Raw genomic sequence first — 17,629 nt, 5'->3', positions numbered from 1 at the left:
ATTTACGTAGTGTCTCATAGTGTGAACACCACAATGACTTCAACGCTCCAGATTACAGACAGTAAGTCTGTAGTCTGAACAGCACAGCGATCTGCCGATGTTTCAAACCATGTAGTCTGCGCGTGTCATTTTGAAGCAGCGTCTCTACCAATAGTGAAACTGTAAGTTTATCTACTTCAACAACACTGAGGCGTTATTACCTCACTAGTCAGAAATAAATAATAATAATAATTTGTCACATCTATAAAGCGCTTTTCTGAGCACTCAAATCACTTTATATGTAAAATACGTAGAGGGGGGAATCTCCTCAAACACCAACAGTGTGCAGCACCACCTGGATGATGTGACAGCAGCCATTTTGCGGCAGAACGCCTACCACACACCAGATGATTGGTGGAGAGGAGGCCGAGTAATTAATCTAATCAATATATGGGAAATATTAGGAGGCCATAATGGACAGAGGCGGGAGGAGGATGCCGGGGTTACACCCCTACTCTAGGATTTTTAATGACCATAGAGTCAGGACCTCGGTTTAACGTCTCATCCAAAGGACGGTGCTTGTTACAGTAACAGTGTCCCCATCACTACTGGGGTGTTAGGACCCACACAGACCGAGGGTGAGCACCCCCTGCTGGCCTCAATAACACCTTTTCCAGCAGCTACCTAGTTTTTCCAGTTGGTCTCCCATCCAGGTACTGACCAGTCCCAATCCTGCATAGCTTCAGTGGGAAACCAGTCTTGGGCTACAGGGTGATATGGCTGCTGACAAGAAATGTCATGTAGTTAAACTATATTACTGATAAAATCGTCAGAGTAGCGCTGACAACAGGCTTATGTGCGAGTGTGTGTCCGTACTTAATGTGTGTTTGTGTGTTTGAGGGGGAGAGAGAGCAGGAGAAAGAGAGTGTAAATGATTTCTTACATTAAACAATTTTGTAGCATAAAACATGGAAATACTTTTCATGGGATGTTTTTATTGTTTACTATATTTATTTGCTTGATGTCATTGTGGGTTTTGGTTATTTTGCTGTTGTCTGCAGTAAGGACATTTGAAATAACCAAAATCATATGGCAGTGATATGGAGCTGTAATCTAGTCAAGACCTGCCTGGAACTACTTTAGCCGTGCATTTCCCTGAAAATAATTGCGTGCCTTAGAACACTCGCCAACCAATTTATTACCAGATATACCAGATAATAACAGATTTAAGTATTCAACAGCCCTGTGTATACATAATTTGAATGCTTGACGTGGAAGGAATTAACCACCTGACGTGAAGCATTAAAGCACCTGACCTGATGTTTAAAATTGTTTAATTGATTGGTTGACGAATGTGCCATTATTTTCAGGGAAATGCAAGGCTAAAGTAGTTTCAGGCAGGTCTTGACCAGATTATAGGTACTGGATGCCAGCCGAACTCAGCCCCGCCCACAACATTTGAGCTCAGGCAGTTTGGTCTGGACTTGATCCATAGAGGAGTGATTATGCCCAAACAGAAACTGTTCGGACCAATCAAGTATGATCACGTCAGGCTAACCGACAACAGCAAAAGAACCAAAACCTAAAGCCAAGCAAATAAATTAAAAACTATTTATTTACATGTTTTTGCCTGAAAATTAAGGTTTATAATGTACGATAGCGCATTCTCTCTTTCTCCTGCTTTCTCTGCTCTTCCACTCAAACACACATATACAGTCCAGACGCACACTAGCAACAGAAATGTGTTGTCAGTGCTGCTCTGATGTAGCCTAGAAATCTAGACGCACCCTAGCGGCAGCAAATTTAATCTGCCCGCAAGTGTCGTCTAGCAACTCTCAATACCCTTCTGAGCTGTATTCCCCTAACTCTTGCCGGGCCAATCACGTCGTGTATAGAGTCGGTGGGCGGGGTCATAATGACGACGGCCGAGTTGCGTTTGCGTGCTTCTAGTAAACAGGAACTGGCGAACGACGGTGGTCTTTCGAATCAGCTTTGACCGCGACTCTGGAAGACTTGGAGTTAAGTTTTTCTCTGAGAAAAGAACAAAGAACGGCACTGAAGTCATTCTTAAAAAGGGAAGATGTGTTCGGAGTTTTGCCGACCGGATACGGCGAATGTTTAATCTATCAACAACCTCCGGTTCACCTTCGTTGCTCTGGTTAGTGTAGCGCTATCCTATCGCGTGCAGAGGGAGTTTGAAAGACAACCGTTTATTCGCCCCTCAGATTGAGCTGTCTATGAGTTTCCAGACCAAACATTTTGATGTGGGTCTGGCTTGTCAGGCTAGCTCTGACGGGTTTATCAGTAAAATAGTTTATCAACTTAAAAGCTACATGACATCTCTCACTAGCGAGGTAATAACAGCACTGTTCTTGAAGCAGATAAACATACAGTTTTCCTATTAGTAGAGATGCTGCTGCTGAACACTGAGACGCACAGACTCAGGTAATTCACACACTTGATTCTCTCTCTCTCTCTCTCTCTCTCTCTCTCTCTCTCTCTCTCTCTCTCTCTCTCTCTCTCCCTCTCTCTCTCTAATAACTGATTTCAGTGGATGAAGCCCCCATTACTAGCTCTCAATTACTAGCTTTGTACTTCGACAGCATGAGATCATACAGATTGTTACGAATGATCCCCTCATGTTGTGAGATGTGCGTTCAAGACTGTGCATGCACATTAGCTTTGTCCAGGCTGAAAAATGTTTTTTTTTTTTTTGTCATTATTCGAGCATTTAGAAACCTAATTCATGAGACAGTTGTTGTCAGATTTCATTGGTGATATCAAATATGAAATTTAATTGTAATCTTGGCAAACAGTTTTGGAGAATTTGCTGTTTCCTTATCCACAGAGATAGGAGCTGCACTTGCATGCCTGAGAGGCGTTTCAAAGATGTCTTTGATAGGGGAGGGACTTTGATATGACTCTTCACCAAAACAGGATTTATTTCCACAAAACTAGGCTACTGAATGCATGGACTTGTCAGCACGTCAAATCCAAAACAACACGTTCAATCATGTAATACTCTAGAGATCACAGCTTCTTCCCCTTAACTTTTCTCTCTCATTCTACTTTTTCTTGTCTCTCAAGGGAGCTGAAACAATTCTAAGTGATCTTCAACCTTATTCTGACAAATTCATACACCAAATAGAGCTGTGCTGATATTGCCATGGTATAATGAGAGAGTTGTTTGTGATGAAATAGAGATGGGAAGGAACAAGATTATTAGGAGATGCTGATTGACCGGCTGGGCCAGATATTTAATTTAATCTGCTCGTCATGGCGGGCAAAGCAATTAACTGTCGAAACAGACAGACAGCTTCTAATGAGAGCAGGTGTGCAAAGAGCTGATCGTAAACAGTGACGCTAATACATTATGATTTATGCAATTAACTAATACTATTAAATGCATATAGAAATCAGCTGCATACGGTTTCCATGGTTTAAAATGAGTTAGTGAGTAGCAAGAACTTTATGTAATCAATGCAGATCAGGAATACTCAACAAACCGTGTAATGTGTGTTACTCCTGAGACGTGCTTGTTATAGTGTTATGGCTCACTGTACAGTCGTTCACTTTGATTGCTGAGTTTAGTAGTGCTCCAGTGCATAATAATCACACACTAATGGAAATGTTTGTTTGATTATGTCTGTGGAAGAGAAATGTTGTTGGTTTCTCAAATAAGGATTGAAGTGGGTAAGCGATGTGGAAGCCATGAGATTAAAAATTAAACCATAAAAACTGAACCTCCCACTCAAACACACTCACGTACAATCCAACCACTCCGCAAAAGAAAAGTCACATCGGTTTGAATTCTCTCTCTCTCTCTCTCTCTCTCTCTCTCTCTCTCTCTCTCTCTCTCTCTCTCTCTCTCTCTCTCTCTCTCTCTCGAAATGATATTCACATTTTTTTTCAGCAGCGTGTCAGTTAGACTCAGCATCAACACATTTTGTGGATTTCTCATGTACTTGCTCTCTTTCTCTGCTTTCACCTTTAGCTCTTCTCTTCATGTGCTTTTCCTGTGCTGTGAAACTCAGAAGGCTGTCCCTGGTTCTCTGACATAATCTGATGTCCTGGCATTTCAATTCAAAAAGGAGAATTCAGTTTTGCCTTATAGATGGCAGTTTCCAGAAAGACAGTTAAATAAACAATATACATGTCCGTCTAAAAAAAATAGCATATAGTGATAAAGTTCATTATTTTCCATAATGTAATGATAAAAATTAAAATTTCATATATTTTAGATTCATTGCACACCAACTGAAATATTTCAGGTCTTTTATTGTTTTAATACTGATTATTTTGGCACACAGCTCATGAAAACCCAAAATTCCTGTCTCAAAAAATTAGCATATCGTGAAAAGGTTCTCTAAACGAGCTATTAACCTAATCATCTGAATCAACTAATTAACTCTAAACACCTGTAAAAGATTCCTGAGGCTTTTAAAAACTCCCAGCCTGGTTCATTACTCAAAACCGCAATCATGGGTAAGACTGCAGACCTGACCGCGGTCCAGAAGGCCATCAATGACACCCTCAAGCGAGAGGGTAAGACACAGAAAGACATTTCTGAGCGAATAGGCTGTTCCCAGAGTGCTGTATCAAGGCACCTCAGTGGGAAGTCTGTGGGAAGGAAAAAGTGTGGCAAGAAACGCTGCACAACGAGAAGAGGTGAGCGGACCCTGAGGAAGATTGTGGAGAAGGACCAATTCCAGACCTTGGGGGCCCTGCGGAAGCAGTGGACTGAGTCTGGAGTAGAAACATCCAGAGCCGCCGTGCACAGGCGTGTGCAGGAAATGGGCTACAGGTGCCGCATTCCCCAGGTCAAGACACTTTTGGGCTACAGAGAAGCAGCACTGGACTGTTGACTGACTGGTCCAAAGTACTTTTTTCGGATGAAAGCAAATTTTGCATCTCATTTGGAAATCAAGGTGCCAGAGTCTAGAGGAAGACTGGGGAGAAGGAAATGCCAAATGCCTGAAGTCCAGTGTCAAGTCCCCACAGTCAGTGATGGTCTGGGGTGCCATGTCAGCTGCTGGTGTTGGTCCACTGTGTTTTATCAAGGGCAGGGTCAATGCAGCTCGCTATCAGGAGATTTTGGAGCACTTCATGCTTCCATCTGCGGAAAAGCTTTATGGAGATGAAGATTTGGTTTTTCAGCACGACCTGGCACCTGCTCACAGTGCCAAAACCACTGGTAAATGGTTTACTGACCATGGTATTACTGTGCTCAATAGGCCTGCCAACTCTCCTGACCTGAACCCCATAGAGAATCTGTGGGATATTGTGAAGAGAAAGTTGAGAGACGTGAGACCCAACACTCTGGATTAGCTTAAGGCCGCTATCGAAGCATCCTGGGCCTCCAGAACACCTCAGCAGTGCCACAGGCTGATCGCCTCCATGCCACGCGGCACTGAAGCAGTCATTTCTGCAAAAGGATTTCCCACCAAGTATTGAGTGCATAACTGAACATAATTATTTGAAGGTTGACTTTTTTTTTTGTATTAAAAACGTTTCTTTTATTGGTCGGATGAAATATGCTAATTTTTTGAGACAGGAATTTGGGGTTTTCATGAGCTGAAAATCATCAGTATTAAAACAATAAAAGACCTGAAATATTGGTGTGCAATGAATCTAAAATATATGAAAGTTTAATTTTTATCATTACATTATGGAAAACAATGATCTTTATTACAATATGCTATTTTTTTAGAAGGACCTGTACATTTTCTAGGATAAACTGAGTGGTGTCCATCCATCCATCCATCCACCCATCCACCCATCCACCCATCCATCCATCCATCCATCCATCCATCCATCCATCCATCCATCCATCCATCCATCCATCCATCCATCCATCCACCCACCCATCCATCCATCCATCCATCCATCCATCCATCCATCCATCCATCCACCCACCCATCCATCCATCCATCCATCCATTTTCTTCCCATTCATTATTGATGTATTTTTTGCGAAAGTCATGATCAGGTTTTATTCAGCTTGACTTTTGCCATCATAAAAGATGAACATTTTCAGTTTTTGCCCTGGATTAATTTGGAAATTTATGCAAATTAAAATTATTTTTACTAGGGGTCTAAGAACTCTTTGTAAAAAAAAAAAAAAAAAAAAAAAAGAGGAAGAGAGAACTACCCATTTCAGAGTACAGGATGTTATTTCTGGTTTGAACATCACACCTCCATGTGCGTCTGATGCGTCTGCTGCTCTATATGATGTTCTTCATCCATTTTTAATCCAGCAGGCCCCCTGGTGGTCATGCTCAGAGATCTCTTCTTTTATCCACCCTTCCCCCATCAACATTTCCGTGGAAAATCCGTGCGCATAATGGAAGGGATTCTTTCCTCTAAAGCAGCTGTGATATCTCCATGCAGATCTCATTGTCTTTTATGGTGCGACAACACACCATTGTTGTGAAATCATGATATTAGTCGCATTAACAAGGCTCTTTTTTTTTGTCCAGATTCATTAAGATGAATCTTTTATGAACAGTGTCAGTGCTTCAAGCATGATGGGTAAAGTGCAGTTATTATAAACTGCTTTGATGATTTACAGCTCTCAGGTGTATCTCACAAACCACAGCACAGGTGGCCCCTTCTCAGAATGGCTTCTGTATGACAAACACAGCTTTATATGGCCTTTAATACACACATCCAGAATGAAGTAAAGCAACACTAGTGTGGATTGCTGGGCTGATATGAATGGCTGGCATTTTCATATGTATTAATACATGCATAGCATACAGCTAAAACAGGCCCACAAAAGGAAACTGACATGCTCAGTTGTTTCTTATAGTATTCTTGTTGGTTTTGTACAGTCTGTTCTCTTGTTTTTGTGGTGACGTTTACAAGGCTCTTTTTGGGGGTTTGCTGTCATCTGCTGGATAAAATCAAGTATGACCTTTATAAGAGAGAACTTTATAAGGTTTTCTTCGCTGTTTTCCAGGAGAAAGGTTTGATTTTAAGTTTATTTTGACTACTAATAATATTGTTTCCATCTTTTAGCCCTGTCAACAACATTTGAGGTCGGGACGTTTGGTCTGGACTTGATCCGTTGTGGAGCAACTATGACAGAGCTGTTCAGTAGGGATGGTGCGGTTCGGTTTGTATCACCGTTTCAGGGTCACGGTTTTCGGTTCTGTATGGTTCTTGTGGTTTTTTCTTTTACAGTTTTTTCCAATTGCTTACACACAATTTCTGAAACCTGACACTCAAACATCAGAATCAGAACCACACATCAAATCTGCAAAACCATTCTCGGCCTCCAACTCAGTTTTCAATTTCATAAAACCCTTTTTTCAAAACACAACACACAATTCTCTATGTAACACAAAAATCTAAAAAGAAGTATCCTGATTTCCTTTTCCAAACACAACCAATTAAAATGCTACACTAATTCAATCAGTGCCACACACAAAATCCTCACGTGTGCAAACACTCATTGCTTTACTTAACACTAACCAATCATGGCTTTAGAATAGGCCAAAAGTCAAATAATAGGTTTTGAACAATGGATGCAAGCAATGCAGACAGAGTAAGGGGAGTTGGACACACACACACACACACACACACACACACACACACACACACACACACACACACACACACACACACACACACACACACACACACACACACACACACACACACACACACACACACACACACACACACACACACACACACACACACACACACACGCGTTGGTCTATGTGGTTTACAGGGACTCTCCATAGGCGTAATGGTTTTTATACTGTACAAACCGTATTTTCTATCCCCTTACACTGCCCCTAAACCTACCCATTACAGGAAACATTCTGCATTTTTACTTTCTCAAAAAAACATCATTTAGTATTTTTTTAAGGCCATTTGAATTATGAGGACATTTGATATGTCCTCATGAACCACATTTATAGTGTAATACCAGTGTAATACGCATGTAGTTATACAAATTTGTGTCCTCATAAACCACATAAACAGGCTCTCTCTCACACACACACACACACACACACACACACACACACACACACACACACACACACACACACACACACACACACACACACACACACACACACACGTTTCCATGTTTTATGGGGACTTTCCATAGGTATAATCGATTTCACACAGTACAAACTGCACATTCTATCCCCCTACACTGCCCCTAAACACACAGACACACACATACACACACTTTTGATTTACATATGTTTATGGTTTTCTTGTATGCTACTGTATACAACAGTAACCAGTAATGGCCTAATAAATATTTTGTTTCTATTGGTTTACAGTGGACTTGTTACACCTCTCAGCAGATGACTTTCACTGCTGAACACTGTATATGACTTTGAAAGACCAAAAAGCTTTAGCTTTAGAACAGCAGTGTTTACATGGTATATCCAAAAATGTACTATTATGAAAGAATTGTTTGCAATTTGATGCAAATGTTTCATTCTGACATGTTTATGGCATTTTGAAGGAGATGTGAGGCAATTGGCATTTTGTGTGTGCAGTTTTGAGAATTGTGCGTAGTTTTGACAAAAGGAGACAAAAAAAAAAAAAAAAAACTGTTGGAAAAAAACTGTAATTGTTAACACTCCAGAAATGTACTTCAGCATAAGATATATAGCTTAACTATCCACAATTTCAGATTACAGTATTAATAAAATTGCATGGAATCATGCACAAACTGAATTTGACTTTACTTTAAGGACATTATTGGGACGATCTCTGAGGAAAGCTAGTTGAGATTTTGATCCAGCAAGAGAGAAGACATTGAAGACATGCTTTTTATTTTTCATTTTCATTTATTTGGCAAAAAAAGGAGAATGTATATTGCTATCTCTACAGTAACTTATGTGCCTTTTTAGCACAAAGATTGAACTGAAAAATTAACTTGCATTTATCAAACTGCCAACTTCAGTGTAGCTCTTACAAAAGTTGTACATTTTAAAAGAAAAGAGAGAGGAACTCTTAAAGCTCCGTCTTTTAATGTTTAAATACATTAAACATTAGTGAAAAAGGACGTGTCGGTGGGATGGAATATTATACCGTGGCTTGAGTACTTTCACCAGCTGACGAAATCCTTCACACTCAATCACGCGGCACGGTTGCGTATCTTCTGCTGTAAACATCCCCAATGATTCAGTTATGGCTATTGCCCTGTACGAAGTTGCTTAAATGCTGCAGAAAGTAGAAGTTGCTTCCTAACTGGCTATACCGACAGATGAACTGGCTGTCTTCTCAGATGAACAGACAAAGGCCTATAAGAAGTGTTACCATTAGCATATTGAATGCATTTTGCACAATGCTTGCACACAGTCACAGCTCTATCTTCTCTTTTATTTCTGTCATCATAGGTAACATGAAATCCGAAATGTTTCCACACATCGGACTTATATGATGCTGGCCCTTTTTATCTCGCCCACTTGCCATTTTTACACGTGACAGGACCTACAGTACTCCACTTTTACTGTCTTTTAATTATTTTACTGTACGTGTCCAGCTGTCCACAAACCTCTTATTTCGCCCTGAAAGGACACCCGCTGTCTCAGGTAACATACTGGTACGAGGCTACATTGCGCATGCGTCGAACCGTACGACACACGCTCCGAAACAGAGACAAGTGAACCCAACGGTAAAATCCTTAAAGGGTTACTTCAGCGATTAGCATATGGCTTTGTATCAGTAGAAACCCTGGAGAATATTCAAATTATTGTGCTTTCCCCCCTCATATCTCCCTGAGATAAGAGATTTATGCATTTTATTTCTGGAAAAATTCCTCCTATGATGCAAAATGACGATTTTTGCATCATAGGAGGAATGTTTGGAATAAGGCTAAAGACTACAGCCAGCAGAAGGAGCCATTTCCTCATGTTTTGAACCCGCGCAGGGGGATGGAGATCACACTCAGAGCTCAGCTCGCAGCTACAGGCACTCATTTAAACGGAGCTATGGTGAGCAATGGAAGTCTTTTAACTTCTCAAATTAATTTCTATGAAAGTTAAGCTTGCAAAGGCATGAACTGAAACGCACCAGACTGAACTCGCGTTGTGAATGTATGCCGCGAGTGTAGTCGCGATTACCTCAGCTCTCATCACGTTTATCTGACTCCTGCAGTTAGTGCTCAGTGCTGTGATACTCGCGCGGTGACTCACTCGTTATATTGAACAGACACGTTCAGTTTTAATTGTAGTGTCTTCTCCAACACAGTCACAGTAATCCAGTAGGTGGCTTTGGGAGTGGCCTCACAGGGCAGCATTAGGGGCATTCTGGGAATTGTAGTCTTTCATTCCCATGAGACAAAAATACATTTTCTGTCTTTTCTCAGTCTAGAAGGCACCAAATTCAAAAATAATTTCACATTTCTACTATATTGATGACCCAGTTTAAATACAGATTCATCTTCCCAGCGCTGCAGTACCCCTTTAAGGCCCCATCCACACGAAGCCAGCGCTTTCCCAATCCGATCTTTTTTTTTCTCGTTTCAAAAAATATCTGCGTCCCCACGAGATTACAAAAACGGCTAAAAACGATGTCGTTTGCATGCCCAGTGCCCGTAGTTGTATCCCTTAACTTTTTCACCGTGCTGGACGTAGTGTGATGACATCACCGTTTCAGAAAATATACGGATTCGCTGTACACACGAAAACGGAAGATGATCGTTTTCAGATTTATCCGCTTTGAGACCCGGTTTCGAAAAATATCGGATGCATGCTTCTAAAACACCGGATCCGTGTGGACAAAACGCTGATACGGTACAAAATGTATACGTATACAGCTAAACGCGTCTCGGTGTGGACGGGGCCTAAGTATGACCACGTCAGGCTAGAAGATTACAGTAATGATGCTGACAATTCACATATATTTAAATAGAAAATAGTTCATTTAAATTGTAATCTTACTTCAAAATATTACTGTTTTTAGGCAAGATATTAAAGGTGTTCATAAAAGGCTTTAAAAAAAAAAAATCTTACCAACCCCAAAATTATGGATATCATAATACTTCAATTTTATATTAGTAATTATTGAGAGGGAAATATAAGGGCTGAATGGATGGATAGATAATGTTCCATATCTAAAAATGGTGTAATGAATAAGCTGAAATAAATGAGACTATAAGAACCTATATTTTATTTTCCAACATCTATTTTATAAACCTCTTCATGAACCCTGATAATTATATCTACACAAAAGCAAAGTCTCTGATATGCAACTAGGCACTTTACACAAATGGACAAAGTGTGTGTTAGCAATCCTTCCTTTAATCCAACCGATCAGCAAATGCTCAGTATTCTGGTAGCAGTGTGAAATGTAAGTGGATTAAAGTTCTCATCTAGAACTTTAATGCTAAATAAAACTCACTGCTTGTGCAAACATTAACAAACAAATACAAGCCCTTAATCAGTGTGATGTGTGGCCTAACCGTTTAAGTGTCCATTAGTAACTAAGTCCTTTCTTACATGCGGTGGATCCTGTCATGGTCGATGAACTGTTTGAGGTTATGGAGGTTGTCCCACCACTTGAAGAGGAAGGTTTCAGCGATGAGGCTGAACCAGGGCGTGACTTCCAGCTCTTTTCTCTTGGCTTTCTCCAATATCTCCTTCAGCTCCTCTTTGGACACGTAGCAGTGGCTCTGGATCTCATTGGGGTCTGGATTCAGATCCACGTCTTTCTGCATGAAGAGGATGTAGTCGATCTCGTGCTCGCCCCAAACGCCGTCTGACTGGGCTTTGTAGTGGATGCGGGTCAGGTAGGTCATCTCTTCCGGAGGCACCTGAGATAAACAGATTAGGACTAAATGTAGTCTTGTCAGAAAAATATCACTTTTCAATACATATAGATACTGAAATATCTGAAATGCTTCCAATACTAGCTCTCTCATCTCTCCGACAGTGAGTTACACACAAACCTGCCTACTCTCTCGTTTAATTTGCTCCAGGTGTATTTCGCCGTGGGATTGTTTCTGAGTGCTCACATCTAAAGCACTCAGCACTAAACTGAGTACTTTTTCCACTACTTATAGCGCTCAAACAGTCAAAAACACATAAAATCATGTAAAAATTATGGAAGTTTTTCCCCATAGTACCAATGTCAAAATTGTGGCCAGTTATGGGAATTCTTAAGTGTAAGATGACTTGAAAGCGTTCAATTCAGTATTGGCATGCTGTTTGCTCATAGAAACCTTCCCACACAGCAAGTAAAGAATTGAGTTCCCTTTTGCATCATCTTGTGCTTGAATATTTCAATTGGCAAGGCTTAAACTTTCGCGATGATGCAGCACTGTCCCATCATCTGTCCTGAGAGTCATAGATCTAGCCTATGTGACATGGTTGTGCATGATTTGGCAATAGGGGACAACCATAAGCTGGTGAAAATTGGGCCGACCCCCCAATTTTTTTAAACATGCTTAAAAATTGTTGTGAGGTCAGAAGGCGCTCCTAACGTGCTCGGCCCGTTTCGCATTTCCTCTCACACCCTGCGAGCCATGACCATATGAGCCTCTACGATGTCCATGAGATTTCTCCCGAGAGAAAAAACGTTTGCGAGCTCGTACGACAGCAAAAATCACGCCAAGGACGCCCGGCTTTACCGGCTAACCGGAGATTGACTCGCATTTACCGCTTGCCGATTGTTAATTTTAGGCCTTGTCTGTACATGTTGCTGTTCCTTAAATAATGCTGTTGGACATTTCTTCTCAGTATCAGTACCTGATCCGTGGGAATGCCAAGCTCAGCTTGGAGGCGTCTCTGTGCGGCGCGGCGGACCCCGATGGTGTCCTGCTCCTCCAGTTCACTGGCAGTGTGCAGCGGGTGACTACAGCACGTGTTGGTAAAACAGCCTGGGAAAGAAAAAAACAAACACAACTACAATTTAGGCCAGCGTTATTTTAGTATCATTGAGGTATGATTCCAGTTTAGTTTTTGTTTATATTTTGAATGTTTTAATTTATGTATTAAAACATTATTTAATATAATATATATATATATATATATATATATATATATATATATATATATATATATATATATATATATATATATATATATATATATATATATATATATATACACATACATACATACATACATACATATATATATATATACACACACAACACTGGGAATTGTTGTCTTTCATCCCCATGAGACAAATATAAATTTTCTTACATTTCTCAGTCTAGAAAGCAACAAATTCAAAAATAATTTCACATTTCTACTACATTATTGACCCAGTTTAAATACAGATTAATCTTCCCTGCAGTGAAGTAGCCCTTTAATTAAAATACATTTCTTACATACAGGTCCTTTAACACCTTGACGATAACGGTGTTGTTTTCTAAAACTCGCACTTTAAACCGTGTATTCAAAAGTTTGCATTTTCAGTCCCCCCAAAAAGCAGTTGTCATGTAAATGAACGTCTAAAACAATTTTTTTTCACGGACAAATCAAGTCCTGCCTTACATTTTTTATAGTTCGAGGAGCCGTTCACTTGGATAGGGAAGAACAGACTAGCAAAACTTCCATTTCATGCCAACTTTAAACTAAAATCAAAATCAAAACTAAAAGTATAACAGCTAATTCTAACAGATAACTCCAGATATTAAATACCACCATAACAGCAACATTAACATTTACAATGACACGCACCTGGAAAAGTGATTTTTGCATTGGATCTCTGCTGAAGGAGAAGCTTTTCCTCGCTGTTAAACAGGAAAACACTGAACGCCCGATGCAATAATCCTGTCAGTGAAGAAGCAAGAAAAGAATTGAATAAGTGACTTTATGCATTTAAAACAAGAAAAAAAGATCAGTTTTACAACCTGCCGAATGTGATTTTATCAATCATTTAAAATCATAAAAAGAATTTAGACAGATTTATAGAAACTTGTTTGGAATATTTGACACAAAACAATTTAGAAACACGTCATGCTCAAAACGTTTAGTTGCATTATGCCTGGTCCACATGGTACGTTTTTGGGCTGTCACAGATGAAGGATGACCAATCGTGGTGATTTCTGTGTCCGTCGCTCCGACATCATACAGTGAGAGGCTCAAAGATGGCCACTGTACATGAACTACGATTCAATAGGTGTCATCATCATATCATCTACTTACATGTCTTACCCAGGTTTAGTAGATCAGTGCTGTGTGATTTGTAATGATTTAATAGGATTGCAAAATATATATATATATATATATATGGAAAGGCATTTGTCAGAATCTATCAGAACGAAATATGCTTCAGTGTGTCTGAAGTTTAGAAACAGTTTTTGGGGCTGCGGCATGTGCAATATAATCAAACACAAACAGTGAACTCTGATGCACATACATTACCTTTATCAATGTTGGAGTTGAGATGGCAGTTTTTTTTGCTGTCAGCTCCGATCTTTCTGTCATTGTCGTCGATCAGGATGCACATCTCTGCCAGCAGCTGCACCTGCTTTTCATCCAGATTATCCATGTTAATCTCCGGCATCCTTACAGGTGCACTGAGCCGTCTGACCTGACTGCGCGCGCACACACACACACACACACACACACACACACACACGTTAGTTTTTTTTTGTTAAATGTGGGGACATTCCATAGGCGTAATGGTTTTTATACTGTACAAACTGTATTTTCTATCCCCTTACACTGCCCCTGCCCCTAAACCTACCCATCACAGGAAACATCGTGCATTTTTACTTTCTAAAAAAAAATCATCCTGGATGATTTATAAGCATTTTGTGGGGACATGGCCAGTGTCCTCATATTTCACCCTCTCCTTGTAATACCTGTGCCATACCCATAAATAAGTATTACATAAATACAACACTTCAACACATTAACACTTAAAAAGAGTAACATACTTAACGGCTAAATAGCATAGGCGTAATAATTAAACAAAACAAAAAAAACTGCATAATAAAATTAAAGAAAGTAAACATAGCTAATAATAATAAATGATACTTAAATTATTGTTACAATAAAAAAATAGACAAAAAATTAGTTTAGCAGTGTGCTAAAGGTCCGCAATTAAACGCACACGTTATTTCGTGTCCCTGTAAGATAAGCAGCTCATAACGCGCTTTATGTAAATTATATTTTAGTGTATGCTGCACTCACCTGTGATGATGTTGAGCAGGTAAATGAAGAGCTTCTGCGCGTGCCGCGGGTTTATTGACTCTCGCGAGCAGCGCAGCAGCTGATCTGCGCCCCGCCCACAACCACCGCACCATGAGCGCGCACACCGCACAGACCAATCACACTCCAGCTCTACAAACACGCCATCACACCACACAACCTATATACATCCGCTCTTACAACTCGGCAGTAAAGCTACGCTTCACACACTGACAACGCTAACGTGATAATGCTCGAACTGTCTTTATAACGCGCGGATTACACATAAAGCACACGTACAATGCTAAAAGAACCGATCACTGCTCAGCTCTGACGATCACACTGTTAACCCGCCCATAAATGAGCTTTTATACCGAAGATTTTGATTGGTTGTTGGAACTAAAGCTGTATTCGGATTGGTGGATATTGAGCCAGGATCTCTTCCGGGTTCGGCAGGAAAAGCCCGTAAAAGCAGAGGAAAATCAAACAAGCAAGAAATGAAATGACATTTAACGAAATTAAATTCATTGTTTTGGATTTAAAATTATATACAATAATTTAACGTTTAATTGTTGGTAATATCAACACATATTTTAAGACACAATTTTTAAAAAGCGTTATTATCATATTAGTATTATTTTTTCCCTCATTGCTATTATTATTATTATTATTATTATTATTATTATTATTATTATTAATTATTTTTGTCTAAAATAATATTTTAAAAATGTAATTTAACATGTAAATTATTTTTTTTAGACATAACAATATAAGGTTTAACAGATACACTGGAAATATAAAACAATTAAAAAATACAGTCATAATAAACAAGTAGTTTAATTAATCTCAACATTATTTAGAAAAAAACCCCGGAATTATAATAACAATAACCCAAACAAATTAAAGCTATATTTTTCCAATTTTTTAATTAATATTTTGCTTTTAAAAAAATAAACACAACGCACAGAAAACACTTAACGTATATTTTTTTTATTGCATTGGCATAATAATAGCTGAACAATATAATTTAAAGAAATTAAACATATCTAATAATGTTAAAAATAATATTTCAATAATTTACAATAATTAATAAAACAATTACTAAAACATTGTTATCGTTATGGTCTTTATTATTAGTACAATTAATTATTGTTAATTAAAATAATATTTTACATGTAAATTATTTAAGGTCAAATGTTTTGGACATAACACTAAAATAGAGTAATAACGTTTACCAGTTACACTGGAAATATAAAATATGTTTTAAATAACAAAGTCACAATAAACAAGTACTTAATTCATCTCAACCTTATTGTAAATCACTTTATAATAATAATAACCGATACAAATTGAGGATATATTTTTCACATTTTCCACTTTTAATCTGGTATTTCAGAAAACCTTCAGAAAAGGTTCAAAATCACGCGAACTAAATGTTTAAATATTTAGTTTGCTATTTAATATTTAAAGTAAGCTTGTGTTTATACACACAGTGTACATGTAAGTCAAAACAATATATATATATATATATATATATATATATATATATATATATATATATATATATATATATATATATATATATATATATATATATATTCTCTTGTCTCATCATTCGTCATTTTATGTTGCCTGTTATGAATGTGAAATACCATACTCATGATTGAATTATTCATTATATTTAATCATTACAATTTGTTTACTAATATCGATGCATATGTGCATTTGTGGTGAGATTTAGCTGTGCGTTATGTTATTAATAATTGCTTTTTTTTTCTTCTTTCTTTTTTTTAATGAAACACGTTGAAACTTTTATTTTGATGTTTTGCATCCGGTCGGACGCCCGTCAGATCTGCTGTCATTTCCTCTTGCTTCACAGTCTGCTGACAGTGTCGGGTTTGCTAAAAAATTTACATCAAAGTGTGAAAACCACGAAGGTTTCTTTGACTGAATCATTAGTGTGTGTTTGTGTGGATCATGCTGGAGGACTCAAACACACACCAGCCCACCGTCAGCGAATGACAAACGCGCTCAGATCATCTGAAGCGGTCGTAAATGTGAGTATTATTGAGAGCAGAGGCGCTGGTGTTCGTCGTAATGGAAGATTAGCTGATAATCAGGATAATTACACTTTATCAACACACAGATATACATCACAGCACTGCGCTCATGGATGATAACGGGCATCGTTTTACTGTGCTAGTGGTGTTTTAACCGAGCAGGCCAGCTGACCTTGCGTCAGACTGCTCTGTGTGTGTGTGTGTGTGTGTGGTCGGTCAGACCTTGCGTATGGCATAAAATGCATTTTGGATAAGTGTGTGTTCACAGCACCAGACTTTTTCAGGGGACGGTATTTAAATCCCAAAATTTTTCTTGTACCAAAACAATAGTATTTTAAAAGACGTTTTTTCCACGTTAGAATCAAATATGTACTACTTCTAAATGTAAATAGCATTTATGTCTGAATGTAGTCAGTCATATGGACAGTTGAGGATTTTTTTTATTTATCATGAAACATTTACAAAACGT

At 38.8% G+C, this 17,629-nt stretch overlaps 2 protein-coding genes across 3 annotated transcripts in view; one reads left to right on the top strand and one right to left on the bottom strand.

Annotated features, from left to right (window-relative positions):
• Window positions 1–11,150: 11,150 nt before the first annotated feature.
• On the bottom strand, window positions 11,151–15,452 carry idi1 (isopentenyl-diphosphate delta isomerase 1). The gene is made up of 5 exons (XM_067434646.1): window positions 15,104–15,452; window positions 14,330–14,502; window positions 13,643–13,735; window positions 12,704–12,834; window positions 11,151–11,769 (listed from the first exon to the last, which is right to left on the bottom strand). Exons 1-5 carry the CDS (start codon window positions 15,214–15,216, stop codon window positions 11,452–11,454), a joined length of 828 nt encoding a protein of 275 aa, XP_067290747.1. The 5' UTR covers window positions 15,217–15,452; the 3' UTR covers window positions 11,151–11,451.
• A 1,488-nt stretch (window positions 15,453–16,940) lies between these two features.
• wdr37 (WD repeat domain 37) overlaps window positions 16,941–17,629 on the top strand; it is a 54,045-nt gene continuing 53,356 nt past the window's right edge. For both annotated transcript variants that reach the window (XM_067434771.1, XM_067434770.1), the window contains exon 1: window positions 16,941–17,157. The gene's annotated coding sequence lies outside the window, so the exon portion shown is untranslated. The remainder of the gene's footprint in view (window positions 17,158–17,629) is intronic.

The sequence above is a fragment of the Pseudorasbora parva genome, chromosome 24 (assembly GCF_024679245.1).
Source record: "Pseudorasbora parva isolate DD20220531a chromosome 24, ASM2467924v1, whole genome shotgun sequence".
Taxonomy (NCBI): Eukaryota; Metazoa; Chordata; class Actinopteri; order Cypriniformes; family Gobionidae; genus Pseudorasbora; species Pseudorasbora parva.
The sequence above is the reverse complement of the archived record's forward strand: the minus strand, read 5'-3'. Positions and strand labels throughout refer to the sequence as shown.